This window comes from Pieris brassicae, chromosome 12 (assembly GCF_905147105.1).
Source record: "Pieris brassicae chromosome 12, ilPieBrab1.1, whole genome shotgun sequence".
Taxonomy (NCBI): domain Eukaryota; kingdom Metazoa; phylum Arthropoda; class Insecta; order Lepidoptera; family Pieridae; genus Pieris; species Pieris brassicae.
In genome coordinates, this window is record NC_059676.1 from 906,909 (window position 1) to 922,117 (window position 15,209).

The 15,209-nt window shown below is 31.8% G+C and overlaps 1 protein-coding gene and 1 non-coding gene across 3 annotated transcripts; both read right to left on the reverse strand.

Moving 5' to 3' along the window:
* Positions 1-749: 749 nt before the first annotated feature.
* Positions 750-14,013, reverse strand: LOC123717370 (alpha-1,3-mannosyl-glycoprotein 2-beta-N-acetylglucosaminyltransferase). Of its 2 annotated transcripts, XR_006754809.1 has the most exons (10): positions 13,449-14,013; positions 11,155-11,276; positions 10,228-10,441; positions 8,483-8,561; positions 7,666-7,815; positions 5,567-5,657; positions 3,574-3,678; positions 2,152-2,316; positions 1,866-2,077; positions 750-1,787 (listed from the first exon to the last, which is right to left on the reverse strand). XR_006754809.1 is itself a non-coding variant. In XM_045673322.1 (9 exons), exons 1-9 carry the CDS (start codon positions 13,732-13,734, stop codon positions 1,964-1,966), a joined length of 1,326 nt encoding a protein of 441 aa, XP_045529278.1. In that variant the 5' UTR covers positions 13,735-14,013; the 3' UTR covers positions 750-1,963. The 2 variants fall into 2 exon arrangements, 1 of the variants encoding a protein (XP_045529278.1); XM_045673322.1 differs by having other exon boundaries at positions 750-2,077.
* A 783-nt stretch (positions 14,014-14,796) lies between these two features.
* Positions 14,797-14,903, reverse strand: LOC123717591. The gene has a single exon (XR_006754843.1). It is a non-coding gene; the product is annotated as a U6 spliceosomal RNA (small nuclear RNA).
* Between the last annotated feature and the right edge of the window lie 306 nt (positions 14,904-15,209).

A 15,209-nucleotide genomic window follows, 5' to 3' on the forward strand; every position in this document is an offset into this window, starting at 1 on the left:
CCCTATACACGAATGCAACAAAAAAATATTATGATATGAAAACACTGATCACACCTTACCTGTACATATACTGAGAATATTTTGTTTGTGGCTAAAGGAAACACAGACTGAAAGGCTAAGCTGTTAACATTAAGATATTTTATATAAAAGTAAATCACACAAATATTGACAGATTTAGTAATGAAGTAATTTTAGGAAAGGAAGGGTTTGTCCTATTACATCATGTTTGAAAAGGAAAAAATATGCAAGTAGTTATCAAATTAGGTATATTTCAAAAAAACAATATTTACTGTTTGGTGATAAAAACAAGAATTGAAATGACATCAACTTGATTGAAATCATGTCACCTCATTTTTATCAACCACAATTTAACAGAATAAAAGGCAACAATGTAAGAAACAATTTTAAGTACTAGAAAGGAAAATTTGTACTATAAATAAAAATTAACTTATCACAAAATACTGATTTTAGACACAAATTACAAATCAGACAAAACTATTTTATAATGGTGAATTAGCAGACATATACAGCCTAGTTATACTATCTACAAGGAACACATTAAATAAAAAGAAAACCTTTTTTACAAAATCAAATCCTTCGATTCTCAGATAATTTTAAATTGAAAGTCATTATACACATATATTTTGCTTATTCAGTTTGTATATTATATTACAAATGAGAATATCTAGTCTGTAAATATAGTTTTGACAATTAGCCCACGTTAAAATAAAAAGCAATATATTAATAATTTATATACAATACACATCACAGTCTTTTATTATATTAACATACATTTAGTAAATTGTCAAAGGATTGCTTTATTAAATACTTAACATTTATTTATTTAACATTTAAAAATGCATTCTGGCATTTCATGGTTTAACTATTCAGGGGTATTTAACATAAACAATTTCTTTTTATGTTTGCTTTTTGATAGAATCTTAAGACAAGCAAATTAAAAAAAAACAAATTGTAAACAGAAAATACCGATTTTTACAGATATTATACTTTCAAGAACAAAAGTCCTATTCACATAGGCAGGGGTCAAACGGTCAATAAATATAGCGATCCAATATCACGATACTTTTAATAGATATATTGACTTTCATATCGTCAGTAGTCAGAAGATCATTCTTCAGAGTAGATGTGTCTCGTAATAAAGGACGTTAAAAGTAAGGCCTGTATTGCCATAATACAAGCCAAACTAACTTACCTTAATGCTATTTTGTAAGTTCACTAAAACAATAAATTTTCGTAATCAGTTATGTGGTTTAATTTTTTAATAAACACAAAAATACTTTGCCGAGGTTTAATTTGTAAAAACGGTGATCCAAAATCTTATCTCTCATCCAAATCAACACGCACACACACAATCAACAAATATTGACCGTCTAACCCCTGCCATAAATTGTATTAACTACACACTACATGTGATTGACAAGGGCAGGCATTTCTGCGTTTGTTTAAAACAGGGGGCTTAGTCAACATGCCTTAATAGTAGTGTAGAAAGTGGAAAACTAAAATTGTATGAAAATTATAGTTCGTGTCGACAATTTTTCATACACTACAGTTAACGCACCCCGACTAAGCCCCCGGACTAGCTGTATATGAAATTAGGACTGCCACAGAGTACGTTATGTGTCATAACGTGGCGTTACAAAATGTCAGCTGCTCGAATCATGACTTAAACATAGCACATGACGTGAACGTCATTTTAGCGCAAATATTATTAAAACAATACTTCATATAAATATCTTGACGGAATGTTATATAAAATAAACGCATGAATCTAAAAAAAAAATTAAAAGTCTAATCTTCAAAAAACCCGCGCTTATTTCCGGAAGTGGTCCATCACACTGTACTATAAGTTTCTGACACATTTGATTGGCCTGTATATTCTGATATACGTTTAAGTTAACAAGGCTCAATACATCATTTTATCAATGATGAGCCGTTACCAGCGTTAGCCCCAGTTGGGGTCGTATTTAGTCCATTCATAGCTCGGGGCCAAATAAACCCGACGACCTTTAATGAAACACGTCACAATACCACGGTAAGCAGTCCGAGGTATGCCGCTCTGAAAATAAATTTTGTTATATACAATGCCTTCATAAAAACCTCTTTAACGTAAAGAGACATAAAAAGGCCTACCCTAAAATCGTCCATCAACCCAAGTTTCTTAGCAGCTCGCTGGTAACTCTTAGCGTTACTGTACACGACCCGAACTGGACCAGTTCCATAGCCCATTATCACGTCCTCGGCTGAGGACTCCGGCAGTGCCGCAACCAGTGATGTTAGGTTGTCGTCGTATACGTCCTAAAATAGCAAAAATCAATCTATAAACTATTTTTTTTGCTAATTACTAAATTCGCAATAAGGCTGGTGGTTCTAACAGATATAATTCTCCGAAAATATCAGTTAAGTGTATTCGCTTAAAGACATAAGTTGTAAAAAGCGGTGTTTTTTATAAGTCGGTTTAATAGAATTCAACCGCGACCTGTGATTTTGGTCAATATAACCGCTATATTGTTCTATAGATCATACACTGAAGTATTTCCTAACCGATTTCACTTAGGGTCCTTCAAGAAAAGAGCGTATCAATTCTTAACGGCCGGCAACGCACTTGCGAGTCTTTTAGCAATGTGAGTGTCCATGGGCGGTATCTTAGCGATCGATATGTGAGTCTCCTGCCCGTTTGCGTCCTAATACAAAAAAAGAAAACATAGACATGACAGTACGAAGCTATCAATGTAAGGGAGATCCTGCTATATCCTATGAGAATGTTTACTTACTTTCTATAGAATTTTTACTTACTTTTTTTAGATTTTCACTTACTTTATATATAATTTTTACTTACTTTCTATAGATTTTACTTATTTTCTATAGATTTTTACTTACTTTATATAGATTTTCACTTACTTTCTATATAATTTTTACTTACTTTCTAGAGATTTTACTTTTTTCCTATAGATTTTTACTTACTTTATATAGATTTTCACTTACTTTCTATAGAATTTTTACTTACTTTCTATAGATTTTACTTATTTTCTATAGATTTTTACTTACTTTATATAGATTTTCACTTATTTTCTATAGAATTTTTACTTACTGTTTATAGATTTTCACTTACTTTCTATAGAATTTTTACTTACTTTTTATAGATTTTCAATTACTTTATATAGAAATTTTACTTACTTTCTATAGATTTTACTTATTTTCTATAGATTTTTACTTACTTTATATAGATTTTCACTTACTTTCTATATAATTTTTACTTACTTTCTATAGATTTTACTTTTTTCCTATAGATTTTTACTTACTTTATATAGATTTTCACTTACTTTCTATAGAATTTTTACTTACTTTTTATAGATTTTCACTTACTTTATATAGAATTTTACTTACTTTCTATAGATTTTACTTATTTTCTATAGATTTTTACTTACTTTATATAGATTTTCACTTATTTTCTATAGAATTTTTACTTACTTTTTATAGATTTTACTTATTTTCTATAGATTTTTACTTACTTTATATAGCTTTTCACTTACTTTATATATAAATTTTACTTACTTTGATGAGATAAGTGAGGTTCAATTTTGTGAATTCGACAAATTCGCCATTGAGCTGCATATATCGCAAGTGGAGGTCGAAGAATAGACCTTTACTCACTCCAACCTGTTTACACAAGAAAATATTTTAGAATATCCTCAAATTCATATATTTTATTTAGAATTTTTAAAATAATTAACACTTATAACGAAAGATTACTGACGTGGACTTTAAGACCAGCCGTATTCATAAAATATATTAAACCGTTATTACCATTATTTTTTCCAGGACCCTTTTTTTTCAATAAAAATAACCAATCTACTATAATAAAAATAGGGGTTGATCGTAGAGGGGTGACAATTAAGGGTTGTATATATTTTTGTATGTATCATAAAAAATAAGAACAAAAAAAATTGACAAAAAAACAATATTTTTTTTGGGGTGGACACGCATTATCACTTAGGGCTTTGAAAGATAGATCGTAGCCGATTCTCAGAGTTACTGTCGAGTCGTTTCGGAGGAGTATGGGAACAAACATTGTGACACGAGAATTTTATATATATAGACTAGATAGACGTTTGGCCACAATTCCATCTGATGTTAAATGAGATTACCTATTAGTAAGCACGCCTGTAACCGCCACGTAATAAAAATATAATATAAATTACTCCTTATAAAAATATTCTACACAACCAACACATGCGTACAGTAAAGATACCAACACTTTGTCTCGTTCCTGAAGAAGGTTCATAAATTCATTACGGATTTATGTAAATTAACTGCAAAAGTATTGCAAAAGATTGCCAAAATAAACCCACATTAGCGAAACTGACAGAAGCCAGTAAAAAATAGACTAGAATTATTATTATTATTAATTTAATAAGAATTATTATTATTTTAGAGAATTAATGAAATGTCTATATTAATATGACAATAGCAGTCTTGTTAGTAGCGCGACAAATACAAAAATAATTCTTCAATGGTTAATAATAATAATAATCAATGGCGCTACAATATTCTGTATTTGTTTCATGATAATTTGTAAATCCAATTGGCAAATAGGTGATCAGCCTTCTGTACCTGACGCACGCCGTCGTCTTTTTGGGTCTAAAGCAAGCCTTTCCTCACAATGTTTTCCTTCATCGTTCGAGCTAATGTTAAATGCGCATATAGAAAGAAAATCCATTGGTGCACAGCCGGGGATCGAACCTACGACCTCAGGGATGAGAGTCGCACGCTGAAGCCACTAGGACAACACTGCTCTGTTGGTTAACGTTAGGCTATCTAATAACTGACCGGTTCAATTCTTTAGCATTCTCTCACCATAACTTTTTCGACTTTCTTGGATTAATTAAGTGTTTATAGTCAAATTTAAAACAGCTGTTTCAAAATTTAGTAGTAATAGTAGAAAGTACACTTTAAATTCTTTCACACACCCTTAGAAGCCGTTCTAGTTAATACTTGAAGCAGATTTACTGCAACTAATAACCCCCCCCCCTCTCCTCTTGTCAGCAAAAGTAAGCAAAGTACATAATCCTATTAAATTTTTGTAGGGATCCTCGAAAATGCATTTCGTTTTCGAGCATAGACAATGTGTGGCTAATATATGTAAAAAAAGTAAATATTTACTGTTGACGTAATCACCAACAGACGACTTCTGCAGTCCTATTAAAAAATATGTTTATTATGGAACATTACAAGTATCAATTATTCCATGTCATTAAATTTAAATAGGTAGATATCCCTACTTATCGACAAAGAAGACAGAGGATGTAGGCCGAGATAAAAAAAAAAAATACCACACCAGCCTCTCACAAAGATCATAAATACCTGCAGCATGTAAGCCCGTCAAATGGAATATTGTTAAGAGGCCAATACATTTATTATTATAGACGTTATTTGGTCTCAAACTTGCGTTCCAGCTCAGGTATGTATTTCGAAAAATTATTTGTTATTTTTTCCAGTTTATATCACACATATACTGTATATCTTCATATATTAAAAAAAAAAATACCTTTCCAAACGAGTAAGTCCTTGACACTTCGGGTCTGATACACGAACGACCTTCGGTATTTCGCGGATCCCTTAGCCAGTCGTCAAAAAAACTGAAAATAAATATTATATATTCGATTAAGTTCGGCGGCGGCTGATCTTAAAGTGAAACACTTTGGCCGAAGCTTAGTGTCAACTGTCTTTAACCGTTTAAAACGAGAGCAACATAAAATTAGGGGTTGCAACGCTGGACAAACGGGGGGGGGGTAGGGGTTTATGGGTTCTTAAAACTGAGTGACACATCGGTTACCTATAACGAATATAAGTGATGTCGAGGTATTGGACATTCTCGGAAACACTATTACTATTAATTATCTTTTGTTAAAATAGCTTTTACACATTAAGAAAAACAGTTTTTTATATTTTTATTCGGGACAATAAATACAGATAAAGCAACTTTCTCTGCAGCTGTGATACTTTTGACATTTAACACCTTTTGTCATCAGTCACCGTGACCACGCACGCTGAAAAGCACGCGAAACGTCGGTAAAAAAAATTAAAATTTAGAATTGTGTAAATAAATATAAGTTTTTAATAATAATACAAAGCTTTCCAAAAATCCGTTCAAAAAGTGTTTTTCTTACTATAACTATTTATGTAAGTATGAACAACTAAAGAGTTCGTTTATCACTGCCAAAACTAGACTTTTTTTTTAATATGTCGGGGACATACTAGCCTATCGGGCACACAGTCAGTCAGATTTATGACCCAGTAGCTAGGTAGCAGGAGAGTGTCGAAGTCTCCACTATCTTAAAAAGGGACATTTTTAACTTAGAAGGTTGGCGTCTCACGCCGGGCCCGGGCGAAAACTACTCCGGAAATCTCGTCATGATATTTATGGTCAGGTCGGAGCCCGCTGACCGGCGCCACCCGCGTTACCGTCTCGTGCTATTAATGTCAGTGACATGTTTGACAATCTTGCCGCAGAATTTTTCCAGCTGCGATTTGTGCTTAAGCAACATATTGGATACTCCAACTCCTGGGACACCCTCGTGCACTGGCACAAGCTCCAGAACGTACCTGACCCTTTCGAACGTTGCACAGTCAACGAGTTTGGTCAACCACCGTTTGATCGGTTCTGTCGTCACAGTCACACGGGGCTCGTCTTCAGTTTGAGTCTGTGTAAATAGTGTCCAAAAGCCCCGTCGCCAGAACCATTCGGATACAAGTGTAAAGGTACGATTCCACCAAAATAGCGTGTAGCAGGTATCGCGTTAGACTTTCGTCTCCATCGGTTACTAATTGTGAGCGCACAGCACACTTGTTCACGAACGTATATGAAATTTTTGACATAGTGTTTGCATAGTTAAATGTGTTCGGTTTGGTAGCGGAAGCAAGACTGAGTTCGCGTAGTGTGCGCGTTAAGGGCCGATATTGTCGCCAAACCGCAAAAAAATTGTTTCTTTCCATTTTTTGTCATCGTTTCTTGAAGTATGGCGAATGGAAAAAATACATGATGGAGTTGAGTAGTTTATGTATCCATATTGAAAGATCGATACACGATTTAAATAACTTACGCTCGATAGAAAAAAAATCCAAACATAGCCAACTTTTGACACTTTGAATTCATTTTATGACGAAAATGTATATAGAACATGATTTTGAAATTTACACGATATATTTTTCAGAAAAAAAATTGATAAAATAACATCAATTTAATGTTTTACATAACCAACTGTTATTAAGTGCCGGCGCGCCTCAGTGCTACAGCTCTCCATTGCGTACCGCAGTACACCCTGAGACACTGACACAGAAATTCCAGCTAAGCTGGGACACGAGTCCACTACCACCACTACTTGAGTGAGTCGACGAAAACAAAAATTTGAGCCGTACAATATATTAACTGTAATGTAACTTAACTGACGTTAGATTACATAACTCGTGCGTATTAAACTCAATTTCTAGCTAGAACATAATTTAATCCAAAAACTAACAAAAATTTAAAGCCCACAGGAGCTGCGATAAAACTTGAATATTTAAAGACCGGCAACGCACTTGCGTGTTCTAGCGTTGAATCACTTAAATTAGGTGAGCTATGTAACAAAAATTGTAATAACTCACGCCTCAGGCCATTTAGTTTCCAACTGGTCCCAGGTCTCACTCCTCAGTATCCACCCCAGTCCAGGGAAGAAATCGGTTCTATGAAGGAGTTCTGGACGATTTATATCTATCAATTCCTTCTTTCCATTGTCGTTCCATGCTGATATACACCTGAAGACATTTCTTGGATTTTACAAACCAACATCGGATTCTACACCGACTTTACAAAAAGAAATTATTAATTGTTATATGAGAATTTTATACGAGCAGTGTTGGCCTAGCGGCGTCAACATGCGTCTCAAGAAATACTCACATAGAAAGAAAGTCTATGTGCGCATTTAATATTCTCCCGAACGGTGAAGGACGACAGTCAACGACATGTCAGCATTAGGCTGACACCTACTTGCCCAATAGATTGATTTTTTTTTTTAATAATATAGGGGGAAAAATAATAAATAATAATAATAATAAACAGATACAAAAATCTGGGCAAGATCTACATAGTTTGTGTCACCACTGGGCATTTTTTGTGGAATTTGTTACTTGTAGCTTGTACGTATTTTGAAAACTATGATTACGAAGAGGCCTTCATTCCGTCGAAGGACGTGAAACTCATATTTAATATAACTATATGTAATACTTGTTATAGTACTCGATTAAAGATAAATTTTATTATGCAAGACATCTTTCCTTCAGTATAGCTTTGTGTTAGTTAGTAAGACAGTTAACTGTAATAAATTAGCACAACCGGTGATATAAATAATTTTTAACTTTAGCAAATGTTGAGTAATGTATGTTAATATTAGTGTGTTAAGTTCAATATTAACAGGTCACTCACCATATACTTGGGTCTCTTAATAATAACGGATAGGTCCCGAGAAAGTATTCAAAAAAGTCCGGTGATATATCCAAATCGTCTGTAAAAAAAAAATTACGAAAATTTAAAATAAATTATTTACAGAATATCGACTAGATATTGATGTCAACCCGGTGTCGCAATTCACGTTTAGGAATAAATGAAAATTCCTGCTTTGGAATACATCAAATACATGATACTTTATTTTGTCTTTTTTGTTAGTTATGTATCCGTTACTAAATAAATAAACGTTAATTCAATCTTTTAAATAAGTTTAACAGAATTTATAATTATTTAACGAAAGCGCTAAAAAAGATTCAGAGTCGATTTAGTGTTGAAGATGTCAAAAAACTTGTTGAACTTGACACACGGGCATCATACTTAAATCATTAAGATCTTAGCCTATAACATATACCGCAAGTCATTTTGGGCTATTAGACAGTATGAAAAATGAAGTGTTGTTGAGTAATCCGTATATAACCTGGAATAATCTGTGTATTTTAAGAATGATAATTAACACGTTGACTTGACGTTTGACGTTTGTATACGTGGCATTTGTCATAGACTGACGCCATCTTATTTATAGATGTGTTGTTTTTGGTAGTTATATGTGGGTGGTTTTTAAACTAAACCCGATATAAACTTTAATGCATATTTAAAATAACCTCACAAATCAATAAGACAACAAAAACTTTATGGGTTTTTAATAAATGATTCGGGGAATTTGAAGTTAACGTAGGGGGAAGCTTAAGAAGTAGGCATCACCCCCGTTCTTGATATTATGAATATTTAATATCAATACTTAAGATAATTAAAAATAACAATTTCTATAGGTTCGATAATCATTAATAAATAATCTGAAATGGTTTCTTAAATCTTGTCAACTAGCTTAATTTTTTTTTTACAACAGTGGCCAAACCGGTCTAAGGCTCACCGGATGTTTGTTATGTGATACTCAAAATGCCAGAGGGCGAATGCGTTACCGGCCTTTATTTGACTTTAATTTTATTAAATTATAGTAACAATAACAGCTGACATTAACGGTATTACTTTTATAATAATTACTGAAGTTTCTATTACTACAGACTAGCAAACTTACGAGGCTCGTTTGGACTATTTCAAGTCCTCAGAAACTCTGACGTGACTTCATTGATCTAGTTTATTTGTATAAAATATTTAACTTTAACGTTCACACTAATCTTTTTGCAAAATTTTTGTAATCCTAGAGATTCTCGAACTAAAAGTCTTCTATAGTACCTTCAGCTCGTCTATTTGCTACTTTGAACAGTCCAGAGAATAGACTATCTCGCTCTTAGAACTTAATTGCTAACATCGATGAAAATATTGATGTGTTTTACAACAGTCTGCCAAGTTACCGTTACCTTGTTTATCATGCTCTTAATGAGGTTAAAGTTTTCATTCATTATTGTTATTTAGTTTTTTATCTTTTTAGTTTAATTTATTATTAATTTTTAAATTTTAGTTTGTTTGTTTGTCAATTTTCTGCTTTAATAGATTAGTTATGTTCTAACATAATTGATGTGTATGTGTGTTAAATTTTTGATGTCATATTTTCTTGTAACGTATAAATAAATAAGATAAACCCCTTAACAGTTAAGAACTAATTTGATTTTGATGTTATATTATAATACAATGGCAGCTGATACCAGCGCCATTGCTCCGACATATACTATATTTTTTTTAATTAACTCTGATTTTATATTTACCTTCAACAATAATCACAGCCTCGTGTCCCAAATGTCGGAATATGTAATTCAACGCAAATCGGTAATGACGAGCTATTTTAAAATACCCTTTGAATTTAGCTTTCGCTCGTGTCAGCGGTATTTCTGACAAGTCCGGCTGCTGCACCACCGATATCGTTGGATCCGAATCTGTGTAAGACCTTATCATTTGGTACGTCGCGTTGTGACCGCAATCCTGGAATTTGTGATCGTTTTTCTTTACACAGAACATACAACACTGTTGCATTTTGTACAGATTATGTGGGATATTTCTATGTTGGCTTTTACATTTGCATTGCAAAAAATTTGCCGTTTACAGACCATGAATTGGTGCTGTTCAAGCATATTTTTGATTTATTAAAATATATGTACATGAAATTATATTGAAGCATCTCTAATCATGCATCTTATAATGCATTTTACGAACATAACATTGAATTCATCTAAAGCCGTAATAACAAATACTAAATCAATTTCACCGTTTTAGATCGAGCCACAGGTCTCGCTGTATATTTGTTTAAATATCTACTGTAGAGATGATTTCCTACACCTACGGCTGAGGTTATAATACTTAGGATCTATTTCACAAAGTACCAAATAACTATGCAACACATAAATTATTTGGAAGAATAAAAAACTTCGCGTTTCATCAGACTCATAACTTAGATGGACTTTATATGATGAATAACGCTATCCGACAGTCGTGAAATGCAACAATAGTGTTTATCCTACCAATAAATAATAAATAGCTTATAACTTGTCCGTATATGATTTTTATATAAATTATTGCCTCTATTTAATTCAAACTTAACCACGTATATTCGACCCCAGCTGTGCTAATGAATTTTTCTTTTCCACATTATTACGCATACCGAAAAGAAACATGACCATTTAAAATTGTGTACGTACCTGACTAACTATAATTGGGAAAGTTTCTTTATCTGGTCTAAATTTAACTAAATTATCTAAACACCGCTTCACTGTTATTCTGTCACAAGCAATCACTAATACTGGAAGGATTGGATTTAAACCTGAAAAAAAAAGAACAATATTTACCACAACATCTAGATAATTATGTGTGTGTTACATCTACTGAAACACATTAGGTTTTGGATATAAAAGTTTTATTTAAAGATTAATTATTATAGCATTTACTATGCTTAGACGATTACGATTTGATTGTTTTGTACACGTCTTTAATTACAAAACGCCATGAAAAATTCCACATTGAATTTTGTATAACATTCTTTGGATAAATTAAACAAAATGAATTCGAAAGCGATAAAGGCAACTATTGAAAATATACTCGTGTGGGCTACTACGTGAAGGCTCATTGTGTAACCTAGGTGGCGATTACAATAATTAGTTTTCGCACAGCGTAATATCAAATTGAAATAACTACATGGACTGATACATGACATAATTTTTTGGCTCTGCAATTTCTTAGAGTGCCAATTCCAACTGATTGAACTAAAAAATCTCTATCCTATTTATAGAGTAGCCCTGCAGGCTGTGATTGTTGTTTTGTGAGGTAAATAGATTTTAATAAAGATCACGAGAAAAAGTAACAATTGTTTATATTATACATGAAATTCGGGTTTTCAGTCTGGATTAAGGTAATTATCAGTACCATTAGTACCAGTACCACACTATTTCATACAAACTGCATAGCAGCAATAACTTTATAGTAAATCAAATACTCATTAAAATCAAGTGAATTCAATATAAATTGATTTGTAAAGATCTTTTATTTAAACAGGTGAAAATTAAGGGAATTTTAATAGTTTTATCAATAACTACAGATAAATTTTACTTTTTACTTTTTTCAGATAAATTCTTATCTCTATGACTAATGAAAATTGTAACATATTGCGGTGATAAACTATACAGGTACTGTAAGCCAATGTTGTTTAGGACAGAAATGATTTCTTAATCATTAGGTATATTTGAAACAGATGTACTACTATTTACTTTGTATGGCATGTCTATGTACAATGACTGGCATAAAACTGTTGGACTAGACTATTAACATATATAATATAAGAAACTATTGTATAGTGCTAAATAAATCATAGACCAGACTACATCTTGTAATCCTTTATCTTAAAAACCCTTTAATGCATGTATATGATAGCTGTATAGAGATATAGCAAAATATAAACACAATCAAGGGAAGTTTATATTGTAATTTCCTTAGTTAAATTCCGAGCCTATTTTGATTAATTGAATAACAAAAGCAACAGCATTGTTTCTAAGGATGTGTAAAATGATTATTTTGTAAGCATTTTAGTAAGTCTTAGGCTAAAAAATTAGAGATAGGTCTATAAGCTTTGTAACACATCTTATAATTTTGCAATCATTCAAAAAATAAAAAGATCATCTATTTATATCTACATACTTCTAAATTTAAAATAAATTAATATATCTCTAAGTCTCTATCAACATAGGCATTAAAAAAAGATAGAAAATTCCAGCAGTAAGAGGATATGAATAACCCAAAAAACAATTTTAGTTATGGGACTATCTAATCTAGATAAATATAAATTTTGCTTTATCTACCGCATGTAATCTCTTCAATTGATTAATAAAAATGACCCCTTATAAATAGATAATATTTATAATACATATCATTGATATGTGTGTTTCATTTTTATTATAATTTTTTTATGATTATACTATTGAATATACAACATTTTGAGTCTAACTAATCCTAGACCAAAATTATTTAAGTATGTATTTTATGTTATTGAACTGCCTCTAATTATAACACTGTGTATGAATGAAAATATATTATAATTGTATACCATATACTATATATATAGGTAGTTTACCTACCAAAAAGCAGAATAAAAATAAAATTTAATCTTAATATATATTGAATAAAATACTTATGCCCTGCAGTTGAGGATCTACATAGTGGAATTGTGATATTATCAAATATAATTGGGGCAATGTGGTAATACAATGATAAAATAGCTTTAAGTACCAAAAACTACACTTAATTTGGTATGCATCTTATCAATATTTGATTCATTTTGGCAAGCTGAGGTCTATTTATCAACTGGCAATTATTAAAAACAGCAATGTAATAAACACATAAAAGGTACAATGCCTTCTAAAAAAAATTGTGAATGATTCCAAATTGGAAAATCAGATTTCATCAACCCTAACCTCTCATTGTTTTAAAATAAATTTATACTTACTTTTAATGTCAATAATACTATCCTGTTCAATCACAAATTGTTTTTCATTTTGCTTTTTCAAATGATGCTTCATTTTATTTAATAATTTGTTACCCCAACTCACATCATCATCTAACTGTTCTTGTAATTTCTCCAGTCTAGTTTCCAATTCAACTAATGATTTTTTAGAACTGTCTTTAGAAAGCGAAAAATATGAACGTATATTATAAGTAGTGTACGAAAACAGAAGCCAAGCACATATTACACATATGCCGATAATTAAAAATTTTCGTAAGTTTACACGCATTGTAAACGTTTTTCTAATGAATTCAGATAAGCGTTAGACGTTATAAACGTCCGTGTTTTGCGATATCGACACTCGATGTGGTAAATAATTATCAACATTTCACGAAAAAATATTTATCTAGGAATAGCCACATGTATTCGAATGTCTGACGATCCGATAGCGGAAATAGCACTGATATTAAACAGTTTTTGTGAATTTCAGTTAAATATTTTTCCAACAAAATTTAAAGTTACAACTCACAAGCATAAAAATTAATCACAACATCAGTCATCACAACAAAACAATCAAAATTTGACATTTCAAATCTCAATTCGATATTTACTAGTGACACCTAACTGCTTACTCTCAACAATGAAAGCTGACGTCTGACAATAACACAGCTGACTACTCCCGAGATACATATATATAAAAGTCTTTTCGGCAAAAATAAAAATCTATTTCACGCCGATCGCAATAATTATTTGTATTATCTAATTATTAGTACAATATAAATACTATGAGAGGTTAGATGATCGGTAATGATTAAAAAAATGATAAATTTAATTTGTATCGAATGTATAGAATATATTTGAATATAAATTGTATATAATATTTGTATAGGGGAATACGGTCGAAGAATAGACTATCACTCTACAAAAACAACGACGTGATTCACAAAAATCACGACCAGACTGCATAAGTATAATGTCGACCTAATTAGAAACTGGCGGCTTATAGCCACTTTGACAAGGCTTAAACACATCCCAAGCCACTGGTGCGTAAAAGCACCCCTTTCTACTATACTTGACAACGAAGACTCTCTCTCGTCTTATTGAATCCTCTACCGCCAAAGGTATTTGTATCAGAATCATCAAGACATTAGATTAGACTCCATCACGAGACCTTTTTCACAAAAGGTACATTATCATTTTTAGTCATGCAAGATCAAAGGCGGCTCAGTGATAGATACGCAGTGTCCCTTGTTAATGCTTGCTATACGCAAGGTTAAACGCTGAAATAAGTGAAGTATAGTAAACGCGAGTATGGTAAACGCTTTGGTATTAATTACTATAAAAAGTTTTAAAAAATGTGGAACGCTTCACGATTTTGCGTGTCATCCTTGCGCAGGGGCCATGCTAATCTTCTCTGTATCGTTCCAATTTTAGTATATGTACTGCCGAAGCGAGTACAACATTCTATACAATTGTGATGGATATAATGTTAAAGTAGCTAAGAACTCTGATAGCGCGTTTTAGAATGTAAAGATATTAAGACTACAAAAATTATAATTTTCATTTTGTTTATTTTTATAACAGGTTTTTATTTATTTTTTTACAATATTTCGTAAAAATATTATGTAATAATAGTGATTTTTGTATTTTTATTTTCAATAATAAACATTATTACTGTTATACGCCATCTTGTGTAGACTTTGAAGAAATGTTATAATAAGTCAAACCAAGCTAGTTATGCTGTACTTCGGTAGAGGGCACGAT

Excerpts from the sequence above, each read along its gene's own strand:
- LOC123717370 (XM_045673322.1), bottom strand. The coding sequence starts at position 13,734 with ATGCGTGTAAACTTACGAAAATTTTTAATTATCGGCATATGTGTAATA. Across the intron at positions 11,277-13,448 it reads TAGTATTATTGACATTAAAA|GTTTAAATCCAATCCTTCCA; the intron begins GTAAGTATAAAT and ends TTTTTTTTTCAG. Across the intron at positions 3,679-5,566 it reads GGACTTACTCGTTTGGAAAG|GTTGGAGTGAGTAAAGGTCT; the intron begins GTATTTTTTTTT and ends TTGTGTAAACAG.